The sequence below is a fragment of the Dermochelys coriacea genome, chromosome 3 (genome assembly GCF_009764565.3).
Source record: "Dermochelys coriacea isolate rDerCor1 chromosome 3, rDerCor1.pri.v4, whole genome shotgun sequence".
In the NCBI taxonomy this organism is placed as follows: Eukaryota; Metazoa; Chordata; order Testudines; family Dermochelyidae; genus Dermochelys; species Dermochelys coriacea.
Window position 1 is genome coordinate 131289168 of NC_050070.1, and position 25527 is coordinate 131314694.

The 25527-nt window shown below is 40.1% G+C and overlaps 2 protein-coding genes and 1 long non-coding RNA gene across 6 annotated transcripts in view; 1 reads left to right on the forward strand and 2 right to left on the reverse strand.

The window, feature by feature from the left end:
* On the forward strand, window positions 1-20726 carry LOC119852737 (TATA-box binding protein). 3 transcript variants are annotated; one of them, XR_006280073.1, is made up of 9 exons: window positions 42-148; window positions 2869-3109; window positions 4973-5298; window positions 6725-6812; window positions 12784-12875; window positions 15197-15364; window positions 15683-15777; window positions 16344-18310; window positions 20594-20726. XR_006280073.1 is itself a non-coding variant. In XM_038394355.2 (8 exons), exons 2-8 carry the CDS (start codon window positions 3056-3058, stop codon window positions 16421-16423), a joined length of 903 nt encoding a protein of 300 aa, XP_038250283.1. In that variant the 5' UTR covers window positions 1-148; window positions 2869-3055; the 3' UTR covers window positions 16424-19565. The 3 variants fall into 3 exon arrangements, 2 of the variants coding, with proteins under 2 accessions (XP_038250283.1, XP_043367269.1); XM_038394355.2 differs by lacking the exon at window positions 20594-20726 and having other exon boundaries at window positions 1-148; window positions 16344-19565; XM_043511334.1 differs by lacking the exons at window positions 42-148; window positions 15197-15364; window positions 20594-20726 and having other exon boundaries at window positions 16344-19565.
* LOC122459406 lies at window positions 8115-15201 on the reverse strand. The gene is made up of 2 exons (XR_006280074.1): window positions 9829-15201; window positions 8115-9711 (listed from the first exon to the last, which is right to left on the reverse strand). It is a non-coding gene; the product is annotated as an uncharacterized LOC122459406 (long non-coding RNA).
* Window positions 20042-25527, reverse strand: part of PDCD2 (programmed cell death 2) — a 10760-nt gene continuing 5274 nt past the window's right edge. The window contains exons 4-6 of one of the 2 annotated variants that reach the window (XM_038394354.2): window positions 24173-24282; window positions 23017-23133; window positions 20042-20372 (exon numbers count right to left, since the gene is read on the reverse strand). In XM_038394354.2, coding sequence (XP_038250282.2) covers window positions 20211-20372; window positions 23017-23133; window positions 24173-24282 — 389 coding nt within the window. In that variant the 3' untranslated portion in view covers window positions 20042-20210. Of the gene's footprint in view, window positions 20373-23016; window positions 23134-24172; window positions 24289-25527 lie in introns of both variants that reach the window. The other variant, XM_043511333.1, reaches the window with a different exon arrangement.

Here is a 25527-nt window from a genome sequence, read left to right on the forward strand (position 1 = left end):
GGCCACCCCGGAAAGGGGCGGGGCGGAGGGGGCCCCGCTGGCGGAAGTGACGCATTATGCGCGCGCCGGATGAGGGCGCGGGGGCGGGAGGGGTTCAGCGCCGCCGCTGGCGGGTCTGTGCAGCGCCTGGAGGGAGCTGGAGCGGCAGGTACCGAACCCCCCGTCCCGGGCAGAGCCAGCGGGGTCCCGAGGCAGCGGCAGGGCCCGGGGCCGGCTCGGGAGGGCGGGCGCGTGTCTGGCGGGGGCCTGGGCGCCGCCTCGGGCTGCGGGAGGCGGGCGCGTTTCTCCCGCTGGCCCGGGCAGGGTCCGGCCGCCGCCGCCGCCGCCGCCGCCTGGTGCGAGGCTCCCTCGTCCCGAACCTGCCCCGGCTTCCTCCGGGCCGGGACTGGGCAGCGCCCGCCTACCCCGGTCCGACCCCGCGGCCGCTTCTCCCCCCGGGCTACACCGGCCACGCTTCGCGCGGGGCGGCTCGGGCCCGGGCTCAGGCTCCGGCTCGGCCCCTTCCCGCCGCCCGGAGGCCGCGGTGTCTTTGCCCGAGGCCGGACGGTGAGAAGTGGGTTCCCAGCCTCGAGCTGAGCGCGGCCTTTCCTCGCCCAGGCTTGTCGGGGAAGCGCCGTCTTGTAAAACCTCTTGTGTGCAGAAAAGAGAAGCTGCGCTTCTTTCTGTACGTCTGTTATCTAGCCCCTCTCTGGTGCTCTGGTCTTCCTGAGCCTTTTGGCGTGACGAGGAGGGTTGGAGACAGGATGGGAGGGGGAGCACTGATGAGTTCAGTGTCGTCCCGATAAGCCAATCGCTGTGCTGTGTGGCAACATTAATTCTGATTTGGCCCGTGACACTGACTCCCTTGGTGTGATGTTGGGCAAGTCGCTAAATTGCCCTGTCTTTCCCCATCTGGAAAATGGGAACAAGGCAGTACTGGCAAATCAGCCTCACCCAGCAACCTGAGGAGATTAGTTATTTGTTAATCAAATAATATATCCTGAGGTGTTCATGATCGCCCTCCTAGTGAAAGGGAGGGTAAATCAGGTTTCATCACAGTATTTTGGGGTAACATAATTGTGTACATTATTAGATTATTATGAAGCTTATCGTTAACTGCTTTGAAGATGAAACATGCTATGCAATTACTTAGTATTATTACATAGTCAAACCTCCTGTTGGAAGAATAACTTCATCAGAAGTATTGGTTCAGGCTCTTCACAAGTACACAAGTCCCATTCATGTTCAAACAGCTCCTCTTGCTATAACTTCATGTGCATTATTTTGTGTTAATGCTTAGTATTAAGGGGGGAAGCTCAGTGGCGCTGAAGGCAGGGTATCCTCAGAAGTCCCTTGCCTGTGGAATTTGTTCCTTGCACAAATGTAGCTAAACTCAAAACAGGCCATATTTACACCATGTTGCAAGACCTTTGTCTAGTCTTTCTACTAAGGGTGGGTCAAGGAATCCCTGGTAAAAATAACAGATGAACAGATTTTCTTCAAACTTCAGAACATTTACCTCAGGGCTGGAAGTGAGTCTGAGATTTCAGCCCAAGGGGTAATTGTTTTAGGAAGCTCAAAGTTACTAGAAGTGTTTCATAGTGGATTATTCTATTTTAAGCTTCTAACTGCCCTGTTGTTTGTGCAGCACTGTAATTCAGGAGAATCAGAAGATTGCTGTGTGCATTAAAAAGATATGCATATATGTCAATTGGAAAACCCCAATTTTTTTCTAACTTTTTTTCTTCTCTGTAAGGTGCATGTAATTCTTTGGTGAAATGTCTCAGTGCTTCATTTTTTTTGTCTGGAGTTGGAAAAGGAGATTCTTTTTTCTTTCTGATTTTAATAATGTTTTGCTGTTAAATCATTTCCAGCAGCTAAGGCTTCAAGAACAATCCCTCAACAATAAATGAATGTACAAGCACAAGGACTAGAAATCTTGGCTTCAAACTAGTGAAGTCACTGTAGATTAACAAAATAATTTAAAAAACATATGGAAATACTTTGGTGCCATTTCAAAAAAATCAGACCTAATTCTACCCTCGGTTGTACCAGGGCACTCTGACTGAAATCAGTTGAGTTGAACTGGTGCAGTTGAGAGTAGAGTTGGGTCTGTTGTGTTTTGGAAGTACTAATCGATATATGATGAGCTATAAATATCAAATTCACTTTATTTAGAATCTTGGTAAAATTTGTGCACCATTTGAGTATCTTGTATTAATTTTAATGCGAAGATGTAATATTTTAGTGAAATATAAAGACACAATGATTTTAATATTGTATGAATGAATCTACAAACATATATTTCTGCTACATTATATTTAAAACTGAAGTGAAATATCTTAAGTGTGTTTTGGTGGCAAAGTTTGAAATCATTATAACTAAAGGCTCAGCCCTGTGAACACTTAGGGTATGTCTACATTAGAAATGCTACAGTGGCCCAGGTGTGCTGCTAGACACTAACTACAGCAATGGAAGGGGTTTTTCCATCACTAGTAAATCCATCTCTCCAAGAGGCAGTAGATAGGTTGATGGAAGAATTCTCCCACTGACCTACAGTTTTCTACATCAGGGATAGGTGTAGAAAAGGGGAACTGTGTGTCTCGGATGTGAATTTTTCAGACCCCTGAGCAATGTAGCTAGGTCAGTCTAACTTTCTATTGTATACCAGCCCTTAGGCATGTGTGTAGTCCCACTGACTCCAATGGGCCTGTTCGTGTGTGTAAAGTCACACACCTACATAAGTTCTTGGCGGGAGTGAAGTTTCAAAGGCAGTATAATGTGCACAAAGAAATATATTTAAGGACTGTTATGTTAAATGGCAGCTGGATGTAATCATACAAGTTTTTTAAACATACGGTTATCAAGAGACTACTTTTTCCCTTTCAGGTTTTGGACTGTATTTTAGACTTACTACACAGACTTTTCTGGAGCTGATGTTTTCATAACGTTTCAAGAGTGGCTGAGAAACTAGTTGCTGGAATGCTTTAGGGGGAAAAATCCCGTGAGGGTTTGGAATTACTTTTATTGAATTGGTGGATTTATTTCTATCCCGACCAAAGAAGTAATTGGAATCATGGATCAGAACAACAGCTTACCGCCCTACGCCCAGGGGTTAGCATCCCCTCAGGTAAAAAAAAAAACAAAACAAATTATTTCAGATTTACTCATGAGATGAATTTCGTTGTAAAAGAGATTTCAGTTTCTTGCATGTAACCTGTCTTGAGTAACAATATGGATGCTTATGGATAAGAAAGATTGTTTAGAACCTAGCAATATGAATGTGCTTATTTGCTAGAGAAGGGTCTAACATTTGTTGCTTTTGGAACTACTTTATATAACAGGTACTAGGATAAAAAGTAGTTAGTTGTAATCTCTGGAGTATTTTCCTCCATTTCATCTTCAAACATGTAGATTACTATTTTTTGTTTTAAATTAAACTACAATTTCATTGCAATTGGGTTTTTAACAGTATTCTCATTTTCCAGATGTTAAAGTACAATTGTTCTGCAAATATCAAATTTTCTTGTGTGAATTGCTTATCTAAAACAGAAGAATATTAATAGGACACTAAAAAAAAATCCAGTTGACAATTAACTAATTAAAAAAAATAAATCCACTTTGTGGTAAAGCCCTCTTTCACATGCACACACAAAAAAGAAATTCTTAAGGGTTTTTCTACTTCCCTGTAATGTTTATAAGGATCTCTTCGGTATGGGAGAAACATTCATCCTTGATGTAATTCCATTGACTTTAATGTAAACACGTTATTTAGTGGAAAGGGACAAACTGATTATTCAGATGCACAGTATAAGCAAATTAATTAAATGGAAAAATACATTTTTGTAAACTTAAGATTTACATGAATGGAGATTTCAGAAATATACGGAATTCTCATTCTTTCTCTGTTTAGATTTAAGTAAAACGAATGTTAAGTCCATTTTAGTAGTAACATTTGAAATATTTGAATTTCAAAAATTTGAGCCTGGAGTACCCATCACCCCCAAATATCACAGCCATTGGCACCCCAATTAGTTTCTTTGGTCAGACAACTGAGCATTAAATTGACATGAGCTTGAACTCCCTTTTAATTTCTGGACTTCTCTCCAGGTTACATTTTGAAGCCTACCTGCAAGGTAATATAAGGAAGCTGCCACTGTTAATGCTGTATCTCTTCTTTTTATAAAAGGACAACTTCAATCTTCAGGGCTTTTAAGTAGGCATTTTCCACAAGCACCAAGTTAACTGGGTTTGTTTGTTTGGTTTTTTTTAAGTGAGAGCTGTTAGATATTAGCATATTCATCAGGAAAACAAAGCTCTGGAGTATACGCTGAAGAGAATAATGCTTCACTGGCTAGTGGAGAGGAGTACTTGACTGGATAATTTAATGGAGATAAAAATAATTCTAAGTATTGTCCAGTAAAATGAGCTTCTAAGGCCTGGCCTACGCTAGAGAATTAGGTTGACACAAGGCAGCTTATGTCGACCTAGCTGTAAGTGTCTACGCTAAAATTTCACTCCTGCTGACATAACTGCCCTGCTAGGCTGACTTAACTCCACCTCCATGAGAGGCATAGAATCAATGTTGATGTAGTTAGGTCGACGCAGTGTCAGTGTAGATACTGTGTTGCTTACATCGACTGTTACTGCCCTTCAGAAGCTGTCCCATAATGCCCCACGCTGACTGTACAATCAGTACAAGCGCTCCTGGTGAGGACACTCGCCGCTGACTCAAGGAGTGTAGTGTGTACAAGCAAAAGTGATTTAATTACTGCGGCAACAGTATGCCAACATATGTTAGGTCGACATAATTTTGCAGTGTAGAGATGCCCTAAGAGTATTAATTTCGAACAAATCCCCACTCAGGCTGAAAATGTACAAACCACCATTCTTGTTCTTAACCTCATGCAACAAATGTTTGATTTTTTTTTTTTCATAAAAGTAAATGGACTCGACTGAACTCGTGCTGTATTCTTTATACTCTCTTCTTTAGGGTGCCATGACTCCTGGAATTCCAATTTTTAGCCCAATGATGCCCTATGGCACTGGACTGACACCACAGCCTGTCCAAAGCAGCAACAGTCTGTCGATTCTGGAGGAACAGCAGAGACAGCAGCAGCAAGCAGCACAACAGTCCACATCGCAGCAAGCCACGCAGGGAACATCCAGTCAAACGCCACAGCTCTTCCATTCACAGACTCTTACTACAGCTCCTTTACCAGGAACCACGCCACTCTATTCCTCTCCAATGACTCCTATGACCCCAATAACGCCTGCAACGCCTGCGTCTGAGAGCTCTGGGATTGTGCCACAGCTGCAGTGAGTGTACTTCGTGTATTTTTATTGTATATTCTCTTCCTCTCATACAATGAGCCTTTTAAAGATTTATTGACTTCGATGATTTTAAACTTCTGTTAGCATGATGATTCAGTATCAAAAGTGGGACTTCTGCTGATCTTTGTTAGCCATATATCTAATATGCAGTGGGTTGGGCTGCTTACGGTGTCATCCTGTGTCTTCATGTGGTAGCTTTATAATGCTGTAACTGTTTTTGGCTATATTCAGTTTCAAAAGTCCAACAAACCTGGAGTAAAATGTAATCCGAATTGACAGTCTAATATTTCAAAATACATATAACCTTTAAATGTATTCTCAGCTGTAACCTATTGAAAGCTTGCATATTGTGACTGTTTTTAAAATAACCTCTGTTTCCTGGTAATACTAGTTTGTTAATGAGAGGCTTATTAAAATTGAAAATAGATATCTACGGTGGAAAGAGAATTAAAAGGGGAAAAAACCCTGTTAGTCAACTATAGATGGAATTGTCTCTAATATTTTGTCTTGTTTTCTAGTTGACTACTGAGTATGAGTTTATGTTCAGGGAAGAAAAATATAGAACTAGTTCAAGGCATTGGATCTGAAAATCTTTTTCACTATACTTAGCAATAAAGGGAAAACACTAATTAAAGTCTTTTTATTTTATGGCAACTTATAGAAAAAGTGCCAGTGGGCATTTTGTACTCAACCTTATTTTTGAGTGCAGATGACATTCTAATATGCAAGGAAGTCAGCAACCTTTGGCACCTGGACTGTCAGGGTAAAGCTGCTGGCAGGCTAGGCCAGGCCAGGCCAGTTTGTTTATCTGGAGCATCTGCAGGCATGGAGCCCCACAGCTCCCACTGGCTGCGGTTCGCTTTTCCTGGCCCATGGGAGCTGGCGGAAGTGGTACGGGCTAAGGGACATACTAACCACTGCTCCCGCAGCTCCCATTGGCCGGGAACAGCAAACGGTGGTCAGTGGGAGCTGTGGGGCTCCGTGCCTGCGGATGCTCCAGATAAACAAACCGGCCTGACTTGCCAGCATCTTTACCCTGATGAGCCGGGTGCCAAAGGTTGCCGACCCCTGTAATATGCTGCGATATAAACTCAAATTGGCTCTCTAAATTAACAAAAATCCTTTGTTTTTAACTGTTGAGAAAGAAGGGAACCTTGTGATATGTGGGGAAAATTGAGATAACTTTAATGTGTATCAGTTTGATCGTTGCTACCACCTATGTGCTAAACTGATCCTTGGTCTAACTCCATCACAGTCAATAGTGTTAAACTACAGATGTATCTGACCCAATCAAACCTGCTTGAACAGCAAAATCTCAGTATCAAATCATGTACGGTTTAAAAAGAGAGAGATCCCAGGAATCCTTCATTAAATCTAGCTTTACCAACTAATCTCTCTAACTTGTCTTCAGGAATATTGTATCCACTGTGAATCTTGGGTGCAAACTTGACCTAAAAACCATTGCGCTTCGAGCCCGAAATGCCGAATACAATCCCAAGGTAAGAGAGGTGTATTAGATTTGAATGGGGGACAGACTTTTCACTAGACATCAATGAAACGAGTCTTAAGCGTAGTCTGCTTTTAAAAATTTTGATCGTAGAACTATACCAGCAAAACCCACCTATTGTCAATTTTTATATGAGAAAAAGACCTTTATAAAAAGAGCTTGCCAGTAGGAGCTTATATTGGTTCAGGAAGTGAAATGAGTTGGACTGGAAAAAGCATTTTTATATTGGTATATCAGTGTCTACACTGGGGCTTTTGCTGGTATAGAAAAATCACACCCCTAACCAATGTTGCTAGATTGACAAAAGCTTCTTGTGTAGACCTGTCTGTTGTAGTTTAAACAGGGAGTCATGTGCTTCCTGCTCTCAGGGGCTCCTACCCCCCACTACTTTACCATCTCCATCCTCAAGTGAAATTGTAGAGTCAAATTTGTTTGTTTCCATGGTGGGTCTGTGTAGTTCAAAGCCAAGAACCATGGCTTTTTAGAGCCTCTACACCAGCGGTTCTGAAATTGTGGGTCACGACCCCATTTTAATGGGGTCACCAGGGCTGGCTCAGACTTGCTGGGGCTCGAGGCCAAAGCCCCACCACCCAGGATGGAAGCTGAAGCCCGAGCGCCACTGCCCAGGGTTGAAGCCAAAGCCTGAGGGCTTTAGCCCTGGGTGGAAGGGCTCAGGTTACAGGCCTCCTGCCTGGGGCTGAAGCGCTTGGGCTTTTCTTCTCCCCCCTCGCCCCCGGAGTGGTGAGGCTCAGGCTTCAGTCCCCCCTCCTGAGGTCATGTAGTAATTTTTGTTGTCATAAGGGGGTCACGGTGCAATGAAGTTTGAGAACCCCTGCTCTGCACTATGAATTGACGGTGTTTGAGCACAGTTGTTAACATGGCAGGCAACCAGTCCCTCCCAAGCTTCACTTCTTCTCTTTTTGGTTCCATGATATTCAACTGAGATTTGCATTATAGTAGCAGTCAAAGGACCAAAACAGGGCCCCATGGTGCTAGTTGAACCTATAAGAAGATAGGTGTTGGTTTCAGGGCAACTGCACCTGTATTTCCCCCCTCCATGGTCCACCAAGGGCACTGATTTACAGATTTCCAGTGCCCAGCCATAAGGCCTCCTGGGCAGAGACCCACATCTCACTGCATTCTGACCAGGGTTTTTAAGGCTGCATAGCTCCCTGATTTACACTGATATCCCCAGTAAGCCAGACTGCCTACACGCAAGCACTGGCCTTTTTGCCATCTCTTTGATGGGTATGACCAGTGTATTGCCCGCAGTTATAATTTGCCACACAGGTCCTACTGTGCTAGCACATTTATTCTTAAGGAAAAAGCATTTACAGAGAAAATGTATTATAACAATAAGAGAACTAAAATACATGCTAAAAAGCTTACCAGAGGTTACTCCCATCTCTAACTTAGGGCTCTAGTATGTTTTTGTCCTTCAAAACCCACAACTGGGTTTTCCCCATGGTCACAAGTTCATTTGTCTTAGATCCTGAGCCAGAAAGCAGACTGGGCAGATCAGCTGTTCCTTATACAGATCAGGCCTTTGATACTGGCCTTTTGCAACAAGTGATCAGCAGACAATGGACCCATTCCTCATGCCTTTTCAGAAGGCTGGGTTTTTGAATAACTGGCACTGGGGAATTTGCATTAACCTCTCTGTAGGGATTCCCTAGGAAATCCATTTAATGCTAATTGTCCCAAATGTCCATACTTGTCTGGCATATTTTCAATAGTGTTTTGAACACCCTGTTCTCACATCTGTCACGTCTTTTCCCTAGAGAGGTTACCTATCATCCCAGCCCACAGTAATGCATAAACTTAATACAATAAGGTCAATCAAGGATGTTTCAGGAAATTGCTGTATCTGTTACAACAGGGTCCCTGCTCCAAAGGCCTTGTCTTCACTAGTGTGAGGCAGGGAGAGTGTCTAAAAATGTGTATTAGCTAATACACAAAAATGGCCATACTAGGTCAGACCAATGGTCCATCTAGCGCAGTATTTTGTTTTCCAACCAGTGGCCAGTGCCAGATGCTTCAGAGGAAATGAACAGAACAGGGCAATTATCAGGTGATCCATTCTCTGTCATCCAGTCCCAGCTTCTGGCAGTCAGAGGCTTAGGGACATCCAGAGCATGGGGTTGCGTCCCTGACCATCTTGACTAAGAGTTATTGATGGAGCTATTCTCCCTGAACTTGTCTAGTGCTTCTGTGAAGCCAGTTATAGTTTTGGCCTTCACAGCATTTCCTAGCAAGAAGTTCCATAGCTTGACTGTGTGTTGTGTGAAGTACTGCCTGATGTTAGTTTTAAACATGGTGCCCGTTAATTTCTTTGAGTGACCCCTTGTTCTTGTGTAATGTGAAAGGGTAAATAACACTTCCTTGCTCACTGCCTCCCTGCCATTCATGATTTTATAGCCTCTCTCTAAGCTGAACTGTCCCAGTTGTCTTAATCTCTCTTCATATGGAAGTTGTTCCTAATCATTTTTTTTCCCTTTTCCAATTTCAGTATCTTTTTTGGGGCAACCAAAACTGCAACCAGTATTCAAAGTGTGGGCATAGCATGGATATATTGATGGTGATTTCTATCTTTCCTAATGGTTCCTAACATTGTTAGCTCTTTTAACATGTGTTAACAGGGTAATTAGTATTCTAACATGTTAGCTGGTAGAGGGCAATCATAGGGGCTTTCCTATTGTTTACCCTCCACCAAATAACTCTGGTTAAAATACAAATTTCCCTGTTTATACTAGGGAGTTGGTGTGTGTATATACACTCCTTCTTTCCTAATGTATGCATATCTGAAGGATATACAATCTAATTAAAGATGGGATATGTGAGTGATTTTTAACAAACATCAAGAGGGAGGGAGGCTGATGGGACAAGAGTGACTGTAAAAGACCAAAAAGAAAAGGAGTACTTGTGGCACCTTAGAGACTAACAAATTTATTAGAGCATAAGCTTTCGTGAGCTACAGCTCACTTCATTGGATGCAGTAACTCTGAAACCTGTAAAAGACCAGATTACTCAAGTTATATACACACTTCGGTAAGAAGGTTTCTATAATGGTGTGGTGGAAACTCTTTCCCTCCATGCTTCAAGCTGCTGAAAAGCGGGGATTGCTGTTCCTGGACAATGATCAAGAGTTCCATCTTTCATGTCATTCCATGGAGAATACATATCTGTACTTCAATCCCTCTGTTCCATCTATCTGCTGGAGAAGAAGCAATGCTTTTTCTGTGCTTCATTGCCACCTCAGAAACTTACGGATGTGCAGGGGTCAGCCCCTCCCTCAGCATGGAGTGGGATGGTCTCTGTCACTTCACCTCCCCTCCAACCTCCGTTTTTGGGCAAAACTGACAGTACCCTGATAATTTTTTTTTAGTCCATTTTGTTCTTGTCCACAAGATTCTAATTATCAGCAGTAAAAATTGATGGCTGTAGTTTACTTTCTCTTTTCTGCAGCTTGAGAAGCTCTGAACAGCAAGTAGAGGACCTGGAGTTGTCCTTTAACTGGATCAGGAAAATGTCATTGCTTCAGCTTTTGTAATCCTTTCTTGTTAGGAATGTTCTTTGCAACTAATTTTTTTTTTCAAATGAAAGCTTTAATGTTGCGGAATTGATGTCTCTTGCCTTGGGGAAAAGTTCCTACTTAGTAGTGGGTGTGTGGAGTTTTTTTTTTTTAAGGCCCTGGACAAGGAAAGTGCTAGTTTAAACTCTAGTCATAGAACAATAAAAGCGCACACTTATGTAAATTTGAGATGGTAGCCATAGTTGTACTATAGTTTATTTCCATAAAGGCAAAACATTAGTTACACAACCACATGTGAAGTGGGATGTGACTTCAGCAAGAGTAGTTTTGGGCAACAGCATGATGCTTGTCGTTTAAGATAAGTAGGCTATGTAAAGTTTGAACTTGGATAATCAAGATGAGGGATTCGTTATACACTCTGAATTATCATCAAAACAATGTTTATCAGCCTTTAATCTAATCTAAAAACCTTTAAGGAATTTATAGTATCTCTAGCTTTCAAGCCATTCATCTGCATTGACAAGGAAGTGTAGTGTGGTTGTAGGATAATAGCTCCACATTAGATTGGGTGAATGATGGTTTTAAATTGAGTTGGGATATTAGCATGAGCAACAGGCCCCAAGGCATGTAACCAAAAAGAATGAGCTCATGGGAAAGAAGAGTCCTTGTGTTAAACTTGTAGTGACCCTTCAAAATAAGGGTGTTATCTTATTTAAGGTTTGGGTTGAAGTACTGTAATAGAAATAAAACATGGTTAATTGGGTGCCAGGTGCAGTAAATTGGCTATATAAAACTGCTTCATTTAGCCTTAGCTAAGGTCTGATCATTGGCAGTGACATCACTTGTTTGTTTAAGGGTATAAAAAAGTAAACTCTTAAAGGGGTTCATATGTTAATTCCTGCCTGATCAAGTTTGAGCTGACCAATATGGATCTAAGCACCCCTTGGTTTAGTCTATTTGTAAGTATCTTGATCACGTTTTGTTATTGCTTGGAGGAAGTAAATTGCTTGATATTTAGGCATGTTTAGAACAATTGTATAAATACCATTTGGCCTTTGGACTTAATAAAGGAATTTATGGTTAAATTAGTGTTGTGGTACCCGGCATAAATAATAATTAAGCAGCAGTGTTGGAAATAATTTTCCTAATTTTATTAAGGCTTACCACAAGTCATTTTCCACACAAGCATTCCTTTATTAGTCAAAAGGCCACATGGTGCTAGTTACAACCAAAATACAAATGTAAGCATATCTACACATCTATATTCTATACCCTACCACGATACAGTTATAAGTATTGTCTAATATACTCACAATCAGATCACGCCTGGGAGACCCCTTCCCTTCATGGCATGGTTCCAGAGGGCTAGGGAAAAGCTCTGACAAAACACCTAGAAAGCCTTGCTTTTTTTATACATTATAACTAACAAGTGACATCATGGTTGGTTATTGGGCCTTAGCTGAAGCAGTTGAGGGCTGCACTTTGCTTTACTCAGGGTTATTTCCTTTATCTCACTTCCCATATTTTTTTTCCAACTACTGGACTAAGCATTTCTAACCAATTATTTACTGCACCTGGTGCATGTTTTCTTTATTTCCCAAATGTTAAATAAGATAATGCTGGTAATTTGCAAAGGGTCAATACAAGTTTAACACACACAATCCTTCTCATGAGTTCATTCTTTTTGGTCACATGCTTTGGGCCTATTACTCCTGCCAATATTCAAACACAATTTAAAACCATAGTTCACTCAAATGTGGGCTTAAATTTCTACACATGGAGATTAGAGCCTGGAACTATGAGTAATGATGCTACTGGTGTGTGTTTGAAGTAATTCAGCTGCCTTTCATTGACAAGAATTTGGCTTCTTGTTTCTACCCATAACATGACCAACATTCTGAGGTTGGACAATCCTTCAATTTCCCTGTTTCATTTTCTCATCAGTAAAATGATGTCAGAGTTTTGTACCTTACAAGGGTGTTGAGGCTTAAAGGGACAAAAATCAAACTTCTGTCTGGAAATCGATTGTTACAAGCAATGTTAATATAACTGAAAGATTGCAGAGAGTCTGTTCCTTTTTTCAAATAATTTGGTGCATTTAACAACATACTGTATAGAATAATTTGTTCCTTTTTTATAGTAAGATTTCTTCTGGTCTATCGGTCTTTCACATAGTAAGAGAAACATTTTAATAAAAAAGGAAACTGATTGTAAAAGCAGGAGTCAGGCATAGTATTTAAAGCTACTTTTCATTCATTTTTTACAATGGTTTAGATCTCAAGTTGACAGTGCTTTCAGAATTAAGAAGGCTGTGTAAGTGGAAAGTATAGTATTAAGTTGGTTAATACTGTTTAAAATTTGGTAATGCATTTATTTGTATAGAATTCTTCCAGCAATAATATCACTAACAGCTTCAAGTTATGCATTTCAGCGTTTTGCTGCTGTCATCATGAGAATAAGAGAACCACGTACTACTGCACTTATATTCAGCTCTGGAAAAATGGTGTGCACAGGGGCAAAAAGGTTTGTGTAACTAACTTGTAACTGCTCATTAATCAGCTTGTACTTCAGGATCAATTGACCACTCCAGTCGAGTGTTTACTGGCATTTGCTATATCTTGACCTACAAGCAAGCTGGCAGCCCAGACGCTTCTTTCCAAATAACTGATGGCATTTTTGGTGTATGTGCCATCGTCCAAATGGGGTGCAGGCTTTAGAAACTTCTGTGGTTTCACCTATTCTTGTTAAAACAAAGCCCTCATTTTAAAAATGGAATGTTACAGGCACAGAATTGTAGGTGTGCACTAATGCCTCTGAGAAATGTCTGATGGGGTGGAGCAGAGTGATCGGACTTCTCAGTAATTTCCCTCATCCATCCCAAATCAATCATGATAGACCCTCACAGGTTTCCATGCTCAGAGACCTCCTCCTGGAGCTTGTCAGTGCTTCTGCACTAGCCAAAGGGGATCCTGTAGAGTGAAGCAAGATATACTCACTCCATATGCAATCTGGGCAGAGCATGATACCTGAACAATGTTCCCAGTGCTACCCTCTGATTTTCCATTAGTATGAATGCATGGCTTAACAAAACACGCTACATTAAATCCAAGCAGTGAAGGTATTGCATTTTTCCACCAGCCAATAATTACGACACACAGTGTAATACTGATAGCTATGTGACTCCCTAGAGAGAGTATTAGGGTTCTTCATGGAATAAGAAAGCATTGAAAATATTTATAACTTTCAAATGACAATGCACATATTGTTGAATATTAAAAATCCAAGTTTAAAGAAAAAGCTGAAGAAAATCCCTAAACTCCTTGACTTTAATGTTTAGCTTTATCAATATGGTTTACCTATGTTGTGTTTTGATGAATGTCTAGCTAGAGATGTGCAGCGTTCTGGTAGCTGTGTCAGTACCAGAATACTAGAGAAACAAGGTGGGTGAGGTAATATCTGTTGTTGGACCAACTTCTGTTTGTGAGGGAGACAAGCTTTCGAGCTTATACAGAGCTCTTCTTATTAGACAAAAGTCCAATTAAGATATTAACCTCACCCACCTGGTTTCTCTAGTTAGAAATGTAATATTTCCCCATTTTTACTGTAAAAACTAAAGACTGAAGGAATTTAATTGACTAAGCCCAGTCATTACTTGAATAAGGCATATATGTGTTGTCCAACTTTTCTGATAGGCTACCTTTCATTTGAAGAGATCAAGGGGATTACCAAAATGTTTGGGCTCTATTACTAATGACAGAGTGCATCTTTAATTTTTTACACAAATTTAGTTTAATTCTAATGAAGTATTTTTTACTATTGACTTTAAATCATGTTTAAAGTCATTTAAATCTTGAATGAAAACCATCCATTTTGTCTGGTTTCTACACTGACTGATCACTGATTTATGTGATCTTAGGCACTTAACCAGTATGCCTCAGATTCCCCATTTGTAAAATCATTATATTTGCCTTACAGAGGTGTGGGGAGTTAATGTGCTGTGCACTTGATGGTGAAGAGTTATACTAGGGTTTATTTGCTTGTATCAGAGATACTCACTGAGGCTTGTGAGCTGCAAGAGGTTTTTTAATGTGTCTCTTGTGGCTCTTTGCAGCACATGATATTAAAATGGTGCGATTTAATTGACAACCAATCGGGATGCTTTTATGATGTTAACCAATTGTAGTTGATGAAATAAGTCATTTTGCTCTGAGAATATATATGTATATAAAAACCAAATATTTCCCTTCATACTGTTTAAATATAACTATATAGTACTATAGTAAATGAATTCATCCTACTGTGGCTCTTTTGGGTAATGCTGATTTGGCCCCTCAAGCACTGATGTCTGAGTATCACTGGCTTGTATAATGCTCCTCACTGCAGCTGGATGCTTTACAGAGATTTTAAAATAATTAAAATAGACCTAGACCCAGTGGCCAAGAAAGAAGCTTTACTCTGTGAAAAGAAGAGCAAAGAGCAACCATCCAGAAAGGAAGGACAAAATCAAACTAATGAATTCAATTACAATGTTTTACTAGGCCTTGTAGACTAAGGGTGGGCAGGGGAGAATAGGACTCTGGTAGCATACTGAGAGGGGGATTTGTACAGAATGAATACTTTAAGGGTCAAAATGTGAAATAATTATTTTGAGGCTGCTGAAAGGATATTAACAGGATAGAAAGCACTGTTAGTAGTTGCTAACAATGTATACAAATATTTTGGCATACAGCTTTACACTCCTCATTCCCTTCAGTTTTTCCACATATACATATTTGCTTTTTAAAGCTGGTCACTTCAGTGATACTTACATGAGGGAATACAATGAATGTCTTTTCTCCCTTCAGCGAGGAGCAGTCCAGATTGGCAGCAAGGAAATATGCCAGAGTTGTTCAAAAATTGGGCTTTCCAGCAAAATTCTTGGATTTTAAGATTCAGAACATGGTGGGAAGCTGTGATGTGAAATTTCCTATCAGATTAGAGGGATTGGTGCTTACACATCAACAGTTTAGCAGGTAAATAAAGCTTAGTATGATTCATTATTGCTGAACACTTGATCTAGTGATCTAAAAGGGTATACTGTACTGGTTAGATTGTTCCTTTGCAGATTGGGAGTATCCTACACCTTGATTCATCTTGTTCCTTTGCCTCTGGTTTTGTCAGCCAGATGCTAATCCTTCCCCACTAAATCTTTGTGGAGCCCCTGCCCAAAAAAAAGGTGGAGGTGGGATAGCTGTTTTCTGTTGCTAAACATGGGAAGAGTGAATCTGATCAGCTAACATCAATTTCAGATTAGTTTGTTCATCTGCTTGACCAACTCTCTTTCCTTTCAGTTATGAGCCAGAGTTGTTTCCTGGCTTAATCTACCGAATGATCAAGCCAAGAATTGTCCTGCTTATTTTTGTTTCTGGAAAGGTGGTTTTAACTGGTAAGTAACCAAGCCAACATTGATGCTTTTAACAGTCTAGGGTTAGGCTACAAAACCAGCAACATACATCTTTCTTGCTAAGAGTGTCTTTAGAATGCTAAACTACACTTCTCTGATTTGGAAAGGTTTTAAATTCTGAAGTTTCATTTGTGTATTTACTACTCAGTTTGTTGGTGTGGTGGACATGCTGAGAGCAAAAATGGGTTATAGGCTCTAGTTATTTACACACTATGTTTTAAAAGCCTTCTGAATAAAATTATATGAAGTTATAACAAGGAAATGCCTACAGGAAATCTATAAACTACAAATATTCAACACAGGTATATACTCTATTAGATGTATGAAACTATTCATCATGAAATACGTGGTAATAGAAAACAAGCCAACAAAAATTGCAAATCTAAAGCAATCCCAATAGTGTAGGGAAAGAGAGCAAACAGGGAAGAGATAGTGTAAGTGAGATTGGAAGCTGCCTCATCTGTACAGTATCTGGATCAAAACTAATTAATTGTGAAATATAAGTGTTATAACTTTCACAAAATGTACTTTAATTTTTTTATTTCTAGGTGCTAAAGTCAGAGCAGAAATTTATGAAGCATTTGAAAATATATATCCAATTTTAAAGGGATTCAGAAAGACAACGTAACAGTTTTTACATACTTTCAAAGAAATTTTTGAAGTACATTTTAAAAGGTATGGAGTATGGCACAGTAGTAACAAGAGATGGACTTTCAGTTACAAACTGCAACACCAAGACTCGGAGTGTTTTCCAGTTAGTGCCTACTTCCCTGATACTCATGGGAAACTATTATTTTTATGGATTATGTCTACTGAGTTACGGTGAATTGCTTTATTGAGCTGTTGTTGGAGCACCTCTTGTAAGTTTTATTTATATTTTAGCTTTTGATTAATTTTAATGTCAATGCTTTTAGGCACCCACAAATTGGTAAGTTGGTTTGAGAAAAATGCAACCCCAAATGGTGTAAACCACTTCAGTGGCTGTATGTTTTTATCTTTTTCATAAATGTTTTTATAATCTTACTTCAAAAGTTACTTTTAAAAGTTGTTCTCCATTTGTAGATTTTTTTTTTTGTGCACCAGACATTCCCTCTTTCCAGCGTTCAGCAGGACAGAATAAATTTATTAATGAAAATGGCTAGCTGTATATATTTTTTGAGAAACAAATGTCATGTTTTTTCAGCTCTATATGTACATTAATACTGTTTATAAAACTCTAGGGGGAAGACCCTTAATGACTTTTAAAAAGTAACCCTGCTTGACTTTCGCTGCTGTTAATGTTGTAAATGCATGCTGTAGAAATATGTAATGTACTGAATACTTGAGTCTTTTATATGACTTTCTTAATAACAAGCCAGTATTAAAGCAGTGCATTTGCCATGTGATTTTTGACCCTATTTTCCTCAAAATAGTGATTCCCCCATCTGGTTTGGTTATAAGCAGTTGGGTATTTTAGACACCAGTATTAACATTCTGATTTCACTGGGGTTCTTAAGATACTGTAAAAGTAAAAATATTCTTCTGCTTGGTGTTATTAAAGACTTCTAGTATGAAGTTCTGTTTCATCTGAATGACAGGTAATTTGTGCAGAGCTAATGTTTAGCTGAAAATGTGAATTGAAATCTTTAAGTGGTGGTAGTAAAAAAGATATTCTGCTAAAATCTTGTGTAATGTCACAACCAAGTCTTTGTTATGATTGCAGCAGTGCTATTCATAAACTGACATTTTTCTAAGTACTTTGTGTTCCAGTGCAGTCTCAAAGCCCTCAGTTAAAGCACTAGTATATAAATAATGCACTTTCCCTTTGCACTGCATCTGGCATTCAACAAGCAGAGGGCTGAAGTTAAGAAGATCGCAGCCTGAGATGGCTGTGCAATTCTGGTCGTGATAACCCTTCCACTGAACTGTAGAGTCAAGCTTCAAAGATACCAATAGACAGGACACAAGAATGAGGTGAATTCAAATGTATGTTCAGCTTAATTGAGGGCCAACTAGATAACTCTGAAATTGCTGATTTCAGAGTAGCAGCCGTGTTAGTCTGTATTCACAAAAAGAAAAGGAGGACTTGTGGCACCTTAGAGACTAACATTTATTAGAACATAAGCTTTCGTGAGCTACAGCTCACTTCATCGGATGCATTTGCCACAAGTACTCCTTTTCTTTCTGAAATTGCTGTTCCCGTACAGGACCAGACAAAAGGAAAAAATTGTGACGCTGCCTCCCAGAATATTGTAGTTTCAAAAAAACTGTGGGAAATGCAAACTTACGGTTGGCCATGTCTCACTCCTCCCTTCCCCCTCAAAGTTTTGTATACTATCTTTTATAAGATTTAAGTAATTTTAACTTTAACCAACCCTTATCTTAAAATAGTGCATGTCACTTTTAAACTTGAGTTTCAGTAGCACTATGGCCTTGTAATTCCTAACAGCTACATCTCCTTCAGTGGATGCTGAAGTCAGAACTTGAGCTGCATCCTTTGGGAACTACACATCTGAGAATAGCAGACAAAGCTACAGTAAGTAAACTTGAATGGATTTACATTCAAAGGAAATGTTAGAACATTTAGTTAAAGTGACACATGTTTTGACATGACTAAGGCAAGGGCTAGAGATGCTACAGCTTCTTTAGCAGTAGTAGCATTCCTGAATCCTCTGTGTGGCTAATGGTTTACTTCTGCAGAGCTTTTAAAGAACTGTTGGGCCATACTTGCAGGATGGCAGACTATCTTTTTCAGTCACTGCTTCCAGGACTGAGTAAGAATAGAGAGGTTATTTTACCTTTGTATTTGGCACTGATGTGACTGCTGCTGGAATACAGTGTCTAATTCTGGTGCAATTCAAGAAGGATGTTGACAAATTGGAGAGGGTTCAGAAAGGAGCCCTGAGAATTATTAGAGGATGAGAAAACGTGCCTTAGTGATAGACCCAAGTAGCTCAATCTGTCTAACTTAACAAAGAGAAGGTTAAGGGATGATTTGATTACAGGTTGTAAGTACCTACCTGGGCAACAAATATTTAACAACTTCAGTCTAGCTAAGAAAGGTATAATATCGCCCAATGGTTGGAATTTGAAGCTAGCCAACTTCAGCGTGGAAATAAGGTGTAAAATTTTAATGGTGAGTAATTTACCATGGCGGAGGATTCTTCTTCACTGACCATTTTTAAAATCAAGACTGGATAGGAAAGATCTGAGATGACAGAAGTAAATATGAAACTGATACCTCTTGTATATATGGGTGCTATTTTCAAGGGGACACCTCTATGAGCCAAGGTACTGCAGAGGGGAATTTCTGATAATACACCAGGACAACCTGACAGTTAATTACTTCCAGCAGAGAACTAACATATTCCAGGTGCAGTAGGATTCAGTTTTTTAAATAACCAATTAAATACACACCTGAATTGGGAGAAACTACATTTGCATAGCACCCTTAAGCTCTCTCAATCTAGATAATCTTTTTAAAGCTACTGTACCATGTAGAATAATTTTTCAATTTACTTTGCAGCAGTTGGTAGCTTAATTATTGAATTTGCTGTCAGTCTGCACAGCAATGGAATATTTCTGCTCTCTGGCTTTGATGTAAAAATAGGCAAATAAAGAGGAATCTTAACTGCCAGAGCTAAAACACTAACTTATTAAATATTTTTGAAAAGCTGTACAAACCAGTATGTGCCAAGCAAATTGCATTTAATTTATATTGTAAGAGCCTCCCTTCCACAATGCTATGCACAGATTGTAACCTTTGGGCAGGGACTAAGTTTCCCTCATACGAAGCCAGGATTAGAGTAAGATTTCCACACCCCTGTTCAACCAACTGGACTATATCCCCTGAAGCAGTAACAGAGGTCAAGAAGCACCAGTAAATGCACACAGAGTGATAAAGTACATTAACTCAACTGGCAGTTCACAAAGTAAATCATGCAGTAGGTGATTGGGTTTCAGATCAACCACACTCTGCTTATCTCTATTAAGAAAATGTTGACACATCACTGACTTAAAGGAAACAATGTCTGAACAAGCCTGAAATTGACTATAACAGACAAGTTACTGAATCTAGGCACACTAGAAGTGTTTGAATGAAACTAAAGATAATTTTTTAAAAAGTTAACAATTGCACACAAAAGTGAAACTTTCAATCATATGGTTTCACTGTCCAAGGTGAAGTAAAAGCTAAAAACAATGAGCAGAAAAATTTAAATACTCAAGCTCATGTGTACTGGCACACAAAAAAAATTTCAACCAGGTCTGTTTTAATGACTTACCTTTAATGTGTATATTGTAATTAAATGATAACTGATACAACTCTGGGCTAGTTCCTCAACCTTTTTTTTCCTTCTTGCAATATGTAACACTTCAGTACATGTGTATAAACTCAATTCATTTCTTTACAGAAACTAACAATATTTTTGTAGTAGTTAAGTTGAGTCTGTGGGAATGTCCTGCTTCCAGATGAACTCCTCCATATATCCATTTGCTTGGTTACAGTTTTCAGCACACGTGTAGACTACCAGTGTTCCCCAGTCAATACTTTCTCCTAGGCTATCAGCCTTCAGGTGGTTCAGGAGCTGAGGCATAACCTTAAAGACATGATTTGTCATTGGAATGCATAATGTAGAATATGGCTGTCTATTCCACTTAATGTTTTAATTAAAGGATGTTATCTCTCCCCTAGCAAGCTGTCGCTTGTCATGCTTGTTTTATTAACGCTTTTTATGCAGCAGGTAACAGCTGCAATAAATAGAATCAAATTATTTCAGTAACTGAAAAGAAAAACCACTGACAAACAAAAATCATTAAGACAGGTCAAGAACATGCTCTGGCTGTTTTGTTTTGGAGTGGGAGAAGAGATATGGTGAGTGATTCACTGTTTGAAATGCTACCTCCAGTAAAAGTATAAATCAATTTTAAATAAAAATGTCTTTGTTTGCGAACCTGGGCAGTTCTCTTGTGTTACTTGTTATCTTTCTTTTGTTTCACAAGGCCTCCACTACTACATGTCAACACACACCTCTCAGGGATGGTCTAGATATACCTAATCCTTTAATCCTGACTGAGCAGGAGGGGAGGGGTGGAGGTGGAGGGATCTTAAATGACCTCTTAAAGTTCCTTCCAGCCCTACATTTCTGTGATTAATAGATTTCCCATCTGTGAGTGGTTTCTGGTGCAAGAGTGCCACCTTTTAGTCTGAGGATGGAAAAACCACGATCAAGCTATTAGAGACACATAAGGAGATATAAAATATCAATGGATGTTCTAGTTAATTATAATTAGAGCAGGTCAAATTTTCCAAAGGAATTATTTTGTTGGGAAATGTTGATTCAGTAATCAAAACAATCCACTGCAATGTTCTGATTTGGTCAAAAATTTTGATGGAAGTCAGGCAGGGTACTCCACCTGCCCGGTGGGAAACTCAGGCTCTTAAGCACCTCACCAGGCAGGCTGCAGCAGAGCTGAGACTGGAAATGTTGAACAATAACAAAAACCCATTTTGGTTCTTCCAAAAAAGTGTTGCCTTTTTTTAGTTTGGAAGGGATTTAAACTAAACCAAATAAAGCCACTTTTATACCAAAATAAGCATGTCCACATAGGGAGTTATACATGTAGTTTCTGCTTATGAGCAACCCCTTTATTGCCAGCAAAAAGTTGTTATCCAACAGTTGCTAAGAAGCAGCAGGAAGGTTTGGGAGGCAGGAGCCAGAAAAGGAAGCACCAGGACATGCCTTCCCTGGCTGCAAACCTTCCTCAGGGTAGGGCAGCAGCACAAATGTCAGGGCCTTGAAGCTAACAGTCTCTCTCACTGGGCTCTCCACAGGTCACAGCTTGGCATTTCCTTGTGCACAGCCCACTGCGGGCAGTGAGAGGCATTGTACAGCTCCAGAATGCAGACTGCAACCTCTCTCCCAGCTACTGCTCTGCCCACACCCCCATGTATGTGCAGGCAGATATGCCAGGCTGCAGCTCTAAGACAGACTAGCACCGGACACAGGCAGGCTTGTGCGACTGCCAAAGAAGGCCTGTCCCAGCATTTTCTTCCCTGGCTACAGGCAGGGCCTTCCTTAAAAAAAAAAAAAAAAAAAAAAAAAACCAGTTGCTACCAAGCAGCATGCCATTGCTAATAACTGAATTTCATTAACAGTGATACTAATGGAAAGGGATTGATTCCCAGCAATATATGTTGCCACTAACTGGAAGTTGCTTATAGCAGGATTGCTTTTAAGTGGAATCTACTATACAATTATACTAATCTAACTGGTAAAACTTTCCCGTGTAGAGAAGTCCTAAGGGACTGTAGTAAAGTATAATATAGACAGAATTAATGCAATGATGTGAGCTGGTGAAATGAAAGGACTTTCCACTTCCATCCTGCAGCCAACCATTCACTTATGATTTCTTCAGAATGGTTACCAAGTGACACTGCTTTAAATGGAATGTCAAGTTTCTTACCTTGTATATTAAAGATTTTGATAAAAAACAGTTATACTCAGTGAACAACATTGTGTATTTCAGTACCAGGAAAGAATTTGTTTTTCATTCCAGTATTCCCTCACATTTGGGTTCTACCACTGCAAACAGGAACCATATTCCCACCACACTGAATCTGCATGTAGAGGCAGCACTTGGTAGTGACTGACAGGAAGAGATTTTCCCCAACAGGTGACTGGGCACATCAGCCCCAATGAAACCTAACACCAGATTCCCCTTCTCTGTTTGTTTTCTCTACTGTCAGCAATGTGGCAGAACACTCCCTCACACAAACTCTCCCCTCTTCCACAAGGAAGGTTGGGGGAGCACAAGCTGTTTGAACCTCATGGTGAAGGTGGCCATAACTGAAGTCTAGTAGTCCACATTAGAACATTTTTCTCTTTAAACAATACAGTAGTGTCAAACAATTCTGAAAGAGTCCCCCTTCACCCATTACTTTTTTCCATAGAATTCCACATTTAGAAGACGTTCATCTGACCCTCAACTGGATAGAAAAAGTATTATTTTGTGGCTGCAAACAGATCAGGAGGAAAAAAGTGCTATTTACTGCATTATAAAATCTCATAAGAAAGGACTGTTACACTCGTAATTGAGGCTTCTGCACTTTAGCACAGCTATCCTGTGAATTCAAATACAACTCCGTTCGCTCTAGCCATATGCAAATACTTCTATTTCAGACTTAACATAGGTTTTTAATTATACACCAAAAATACCATATCCATGGACCAATTCACATACTTGGAATTCGAACATCCTTTGGGCACCACATGAACAATTTGGGATATCTTTCATCTGAGGAATGTTTTCACCTGAGATCCATATGGGGCCTTCTCCTCCTCGACAGTACCTGAGAATCTGAAATTGAATAGAAGTATTAAGTAACTGACAATCTTTTCAATTATACAATTAATAATCAACCACAGATAGCTATGTTTAAATGGACATTGATCAAGGTTGTTTCTTCCCCACTAAAACTTGTTAGCAAAGTCCATTGTAATTGGGTATGGGTTTTCTTAAATAAATAAAACAAACAAACAAAAAAAGTCTTATATAGTTTGACTACTTGAGGAAACAAAATGCCAGAATTTCCCCAAGTCATCTAGCATCAGTCCAGCGAATAACAGTAATACTTTGTATTTCCATAACAGATCATCTCAGAAGTCCTATAACAATAATTTTAGACTCAAAACTTCTGTTTGGGAGCAGGGGACGTAGACTAATTCATCCAAGGTAATGTATGAAATCTGTATTAGGTACCAGAACAGAACAGAACCCAGGTCTCCCAATTCACAGTACTGTCTCTAACAAGACCCCCCCTGTCTCTCATGCTTGAGTGATAGTGATCCAGTTTTACCTTGTAACTTAGACACTGGTTAGAAGGAAAAAAGAGAAAAACAGGAAGGGAACCTGCAGGGGAAGGGGGAAAAGTGATGATGCCACTCTGCTTGCTTTCTCCCTTTCCACAGAAGGGCAGCAGATCGCCCTCTCCTTGTGGCTCCCAGCTTCACTCAACCCTCCCACCTTAGCTAAATTTCTGCTTGCCTTGGTTAAGTAGATTTTTCCAAGCCCTAGATGAGCGTCTTAATTTGCCAAGCTTTAACAAAGCTGATCTAAGTACAACAAAGGCTGGCTCCTTGCAATATTATCAGGTAGATCTTGTATCTGGGGGCTTTTATTCTACACTGGTGGGCATGTGGACTGGATGATCTAGTGAAATTTCTCTCCATCTTTGACCTCAGCTATTTAAGATATTTGTGCTAAAGAGACAATTTACAGAAACACAATCAGGATGCATGTAAGCAGCAAGGCTGCAATATATGCTCCAAAAATAAAGCAGGGATCCACCTTTTGACCATTAGGTGATTAGTATTTTAAAAGATACTTTTCTTTTTACCTGTTCTGGCTCCGCAGCTATTCGATTTTTAAACTTTTGGAAAATCTTGTCTTCTCGAGTCTCATGTTTTGCCATTGCCTCCAATACCTCCTCATCTAGTGACTCAAAACCTTCACATAAGGGAAAAAAGACAACACAGGTTAACACAATATGGCCAAAGTTAAAGCTTACAATATAATGTCTCTACCATCCTCTAAAATCAGTTCAAGCATCCAATGTTCAGGAAAGCCAACTGCAACATCAGAGAGAAGCTTCAGCCTGTTTGGAGAGCCAACAGATTTAGCCAGTTGTGTGACCCATTAGTTCTGTACTATTTTAAGCACACAGTTCAATATTAGAGCATTAGAGAGAAGTATGCAAGGAAGACAGGCAGAATTCATCTTGGAAAGCGTGCATCTGAAAAATGGAGCACAAAACTGATGTACTTTCTGAATTTGACACTTAGAAAAAAAAAACAATGAAGTACACACGTGGAAATCAGTAAATTCACAACTTTAAAAATTTAGCAATTGAAAAGACCTATGTGTTCGCATCCCTTATACAATGTTCACCACCTATGCTCAGTGTGGTTGTACCATCCTGTATCTTTAATAAGCCCCAGCCATAAAGTTTTAGACAATTACGGATTTAAAAATGGGTAGCATTGTGTCTCATCACAAACTTCAAACCATGCTATATCTGAAGTCCAGTCCAGTCAAGTGGGTATAGTTTCACATGATTAACTCACCCTTCATGTTAAGGATCTAGGATTTCCCGTTTTTCATTCAGCGTTAAGGATACTCCAAGAAATTAAAAATTCTACACTATGTTTTAAAATTCTGTAAAATGCTGCACATTTTACTTGCTAAAATAACCCTATGTAATCACACCAGTTTCAATTTTAGTAATTTATTTCAAAATACTTGTCTCTAATAATACAGAAAAAATCCCCCCTCCCACCCCCAGAGTAGAGAGTTAAAGAAACCCCTATGACAACACAGTTCCTGTTTCTCTGCTCCCTAGCCCCCAGAGCCCAGCCACGAGGTTCCCCCCAGCCCAGATACTTGCACTACCTCATCCCCTCGAGCCCAGCCACAGCCTGCTTCCCTCTCCCCCAACAGCCCAGACACTCGCACCCCCTAAGCCCCAGAGCCTAGTTGCAGGGTGCCCTCCAGCCCACATACTCTGACATACCCCTACTCTCCCAGAGCCCGGGGCCTAGAGGGAGAAACAGCCTGATCCTGGGCTTGTGTGGAGTTTCCTGCTTGCCACCTCCTTCCTTTAGCACATGCGGGAAACTGTTGCTGCCCAGACCCCTCCAGCTTGCCTTAGTATTGAGCAATAACCCTCCCCCCGCTCCCGGTTGTGGGGTTTTT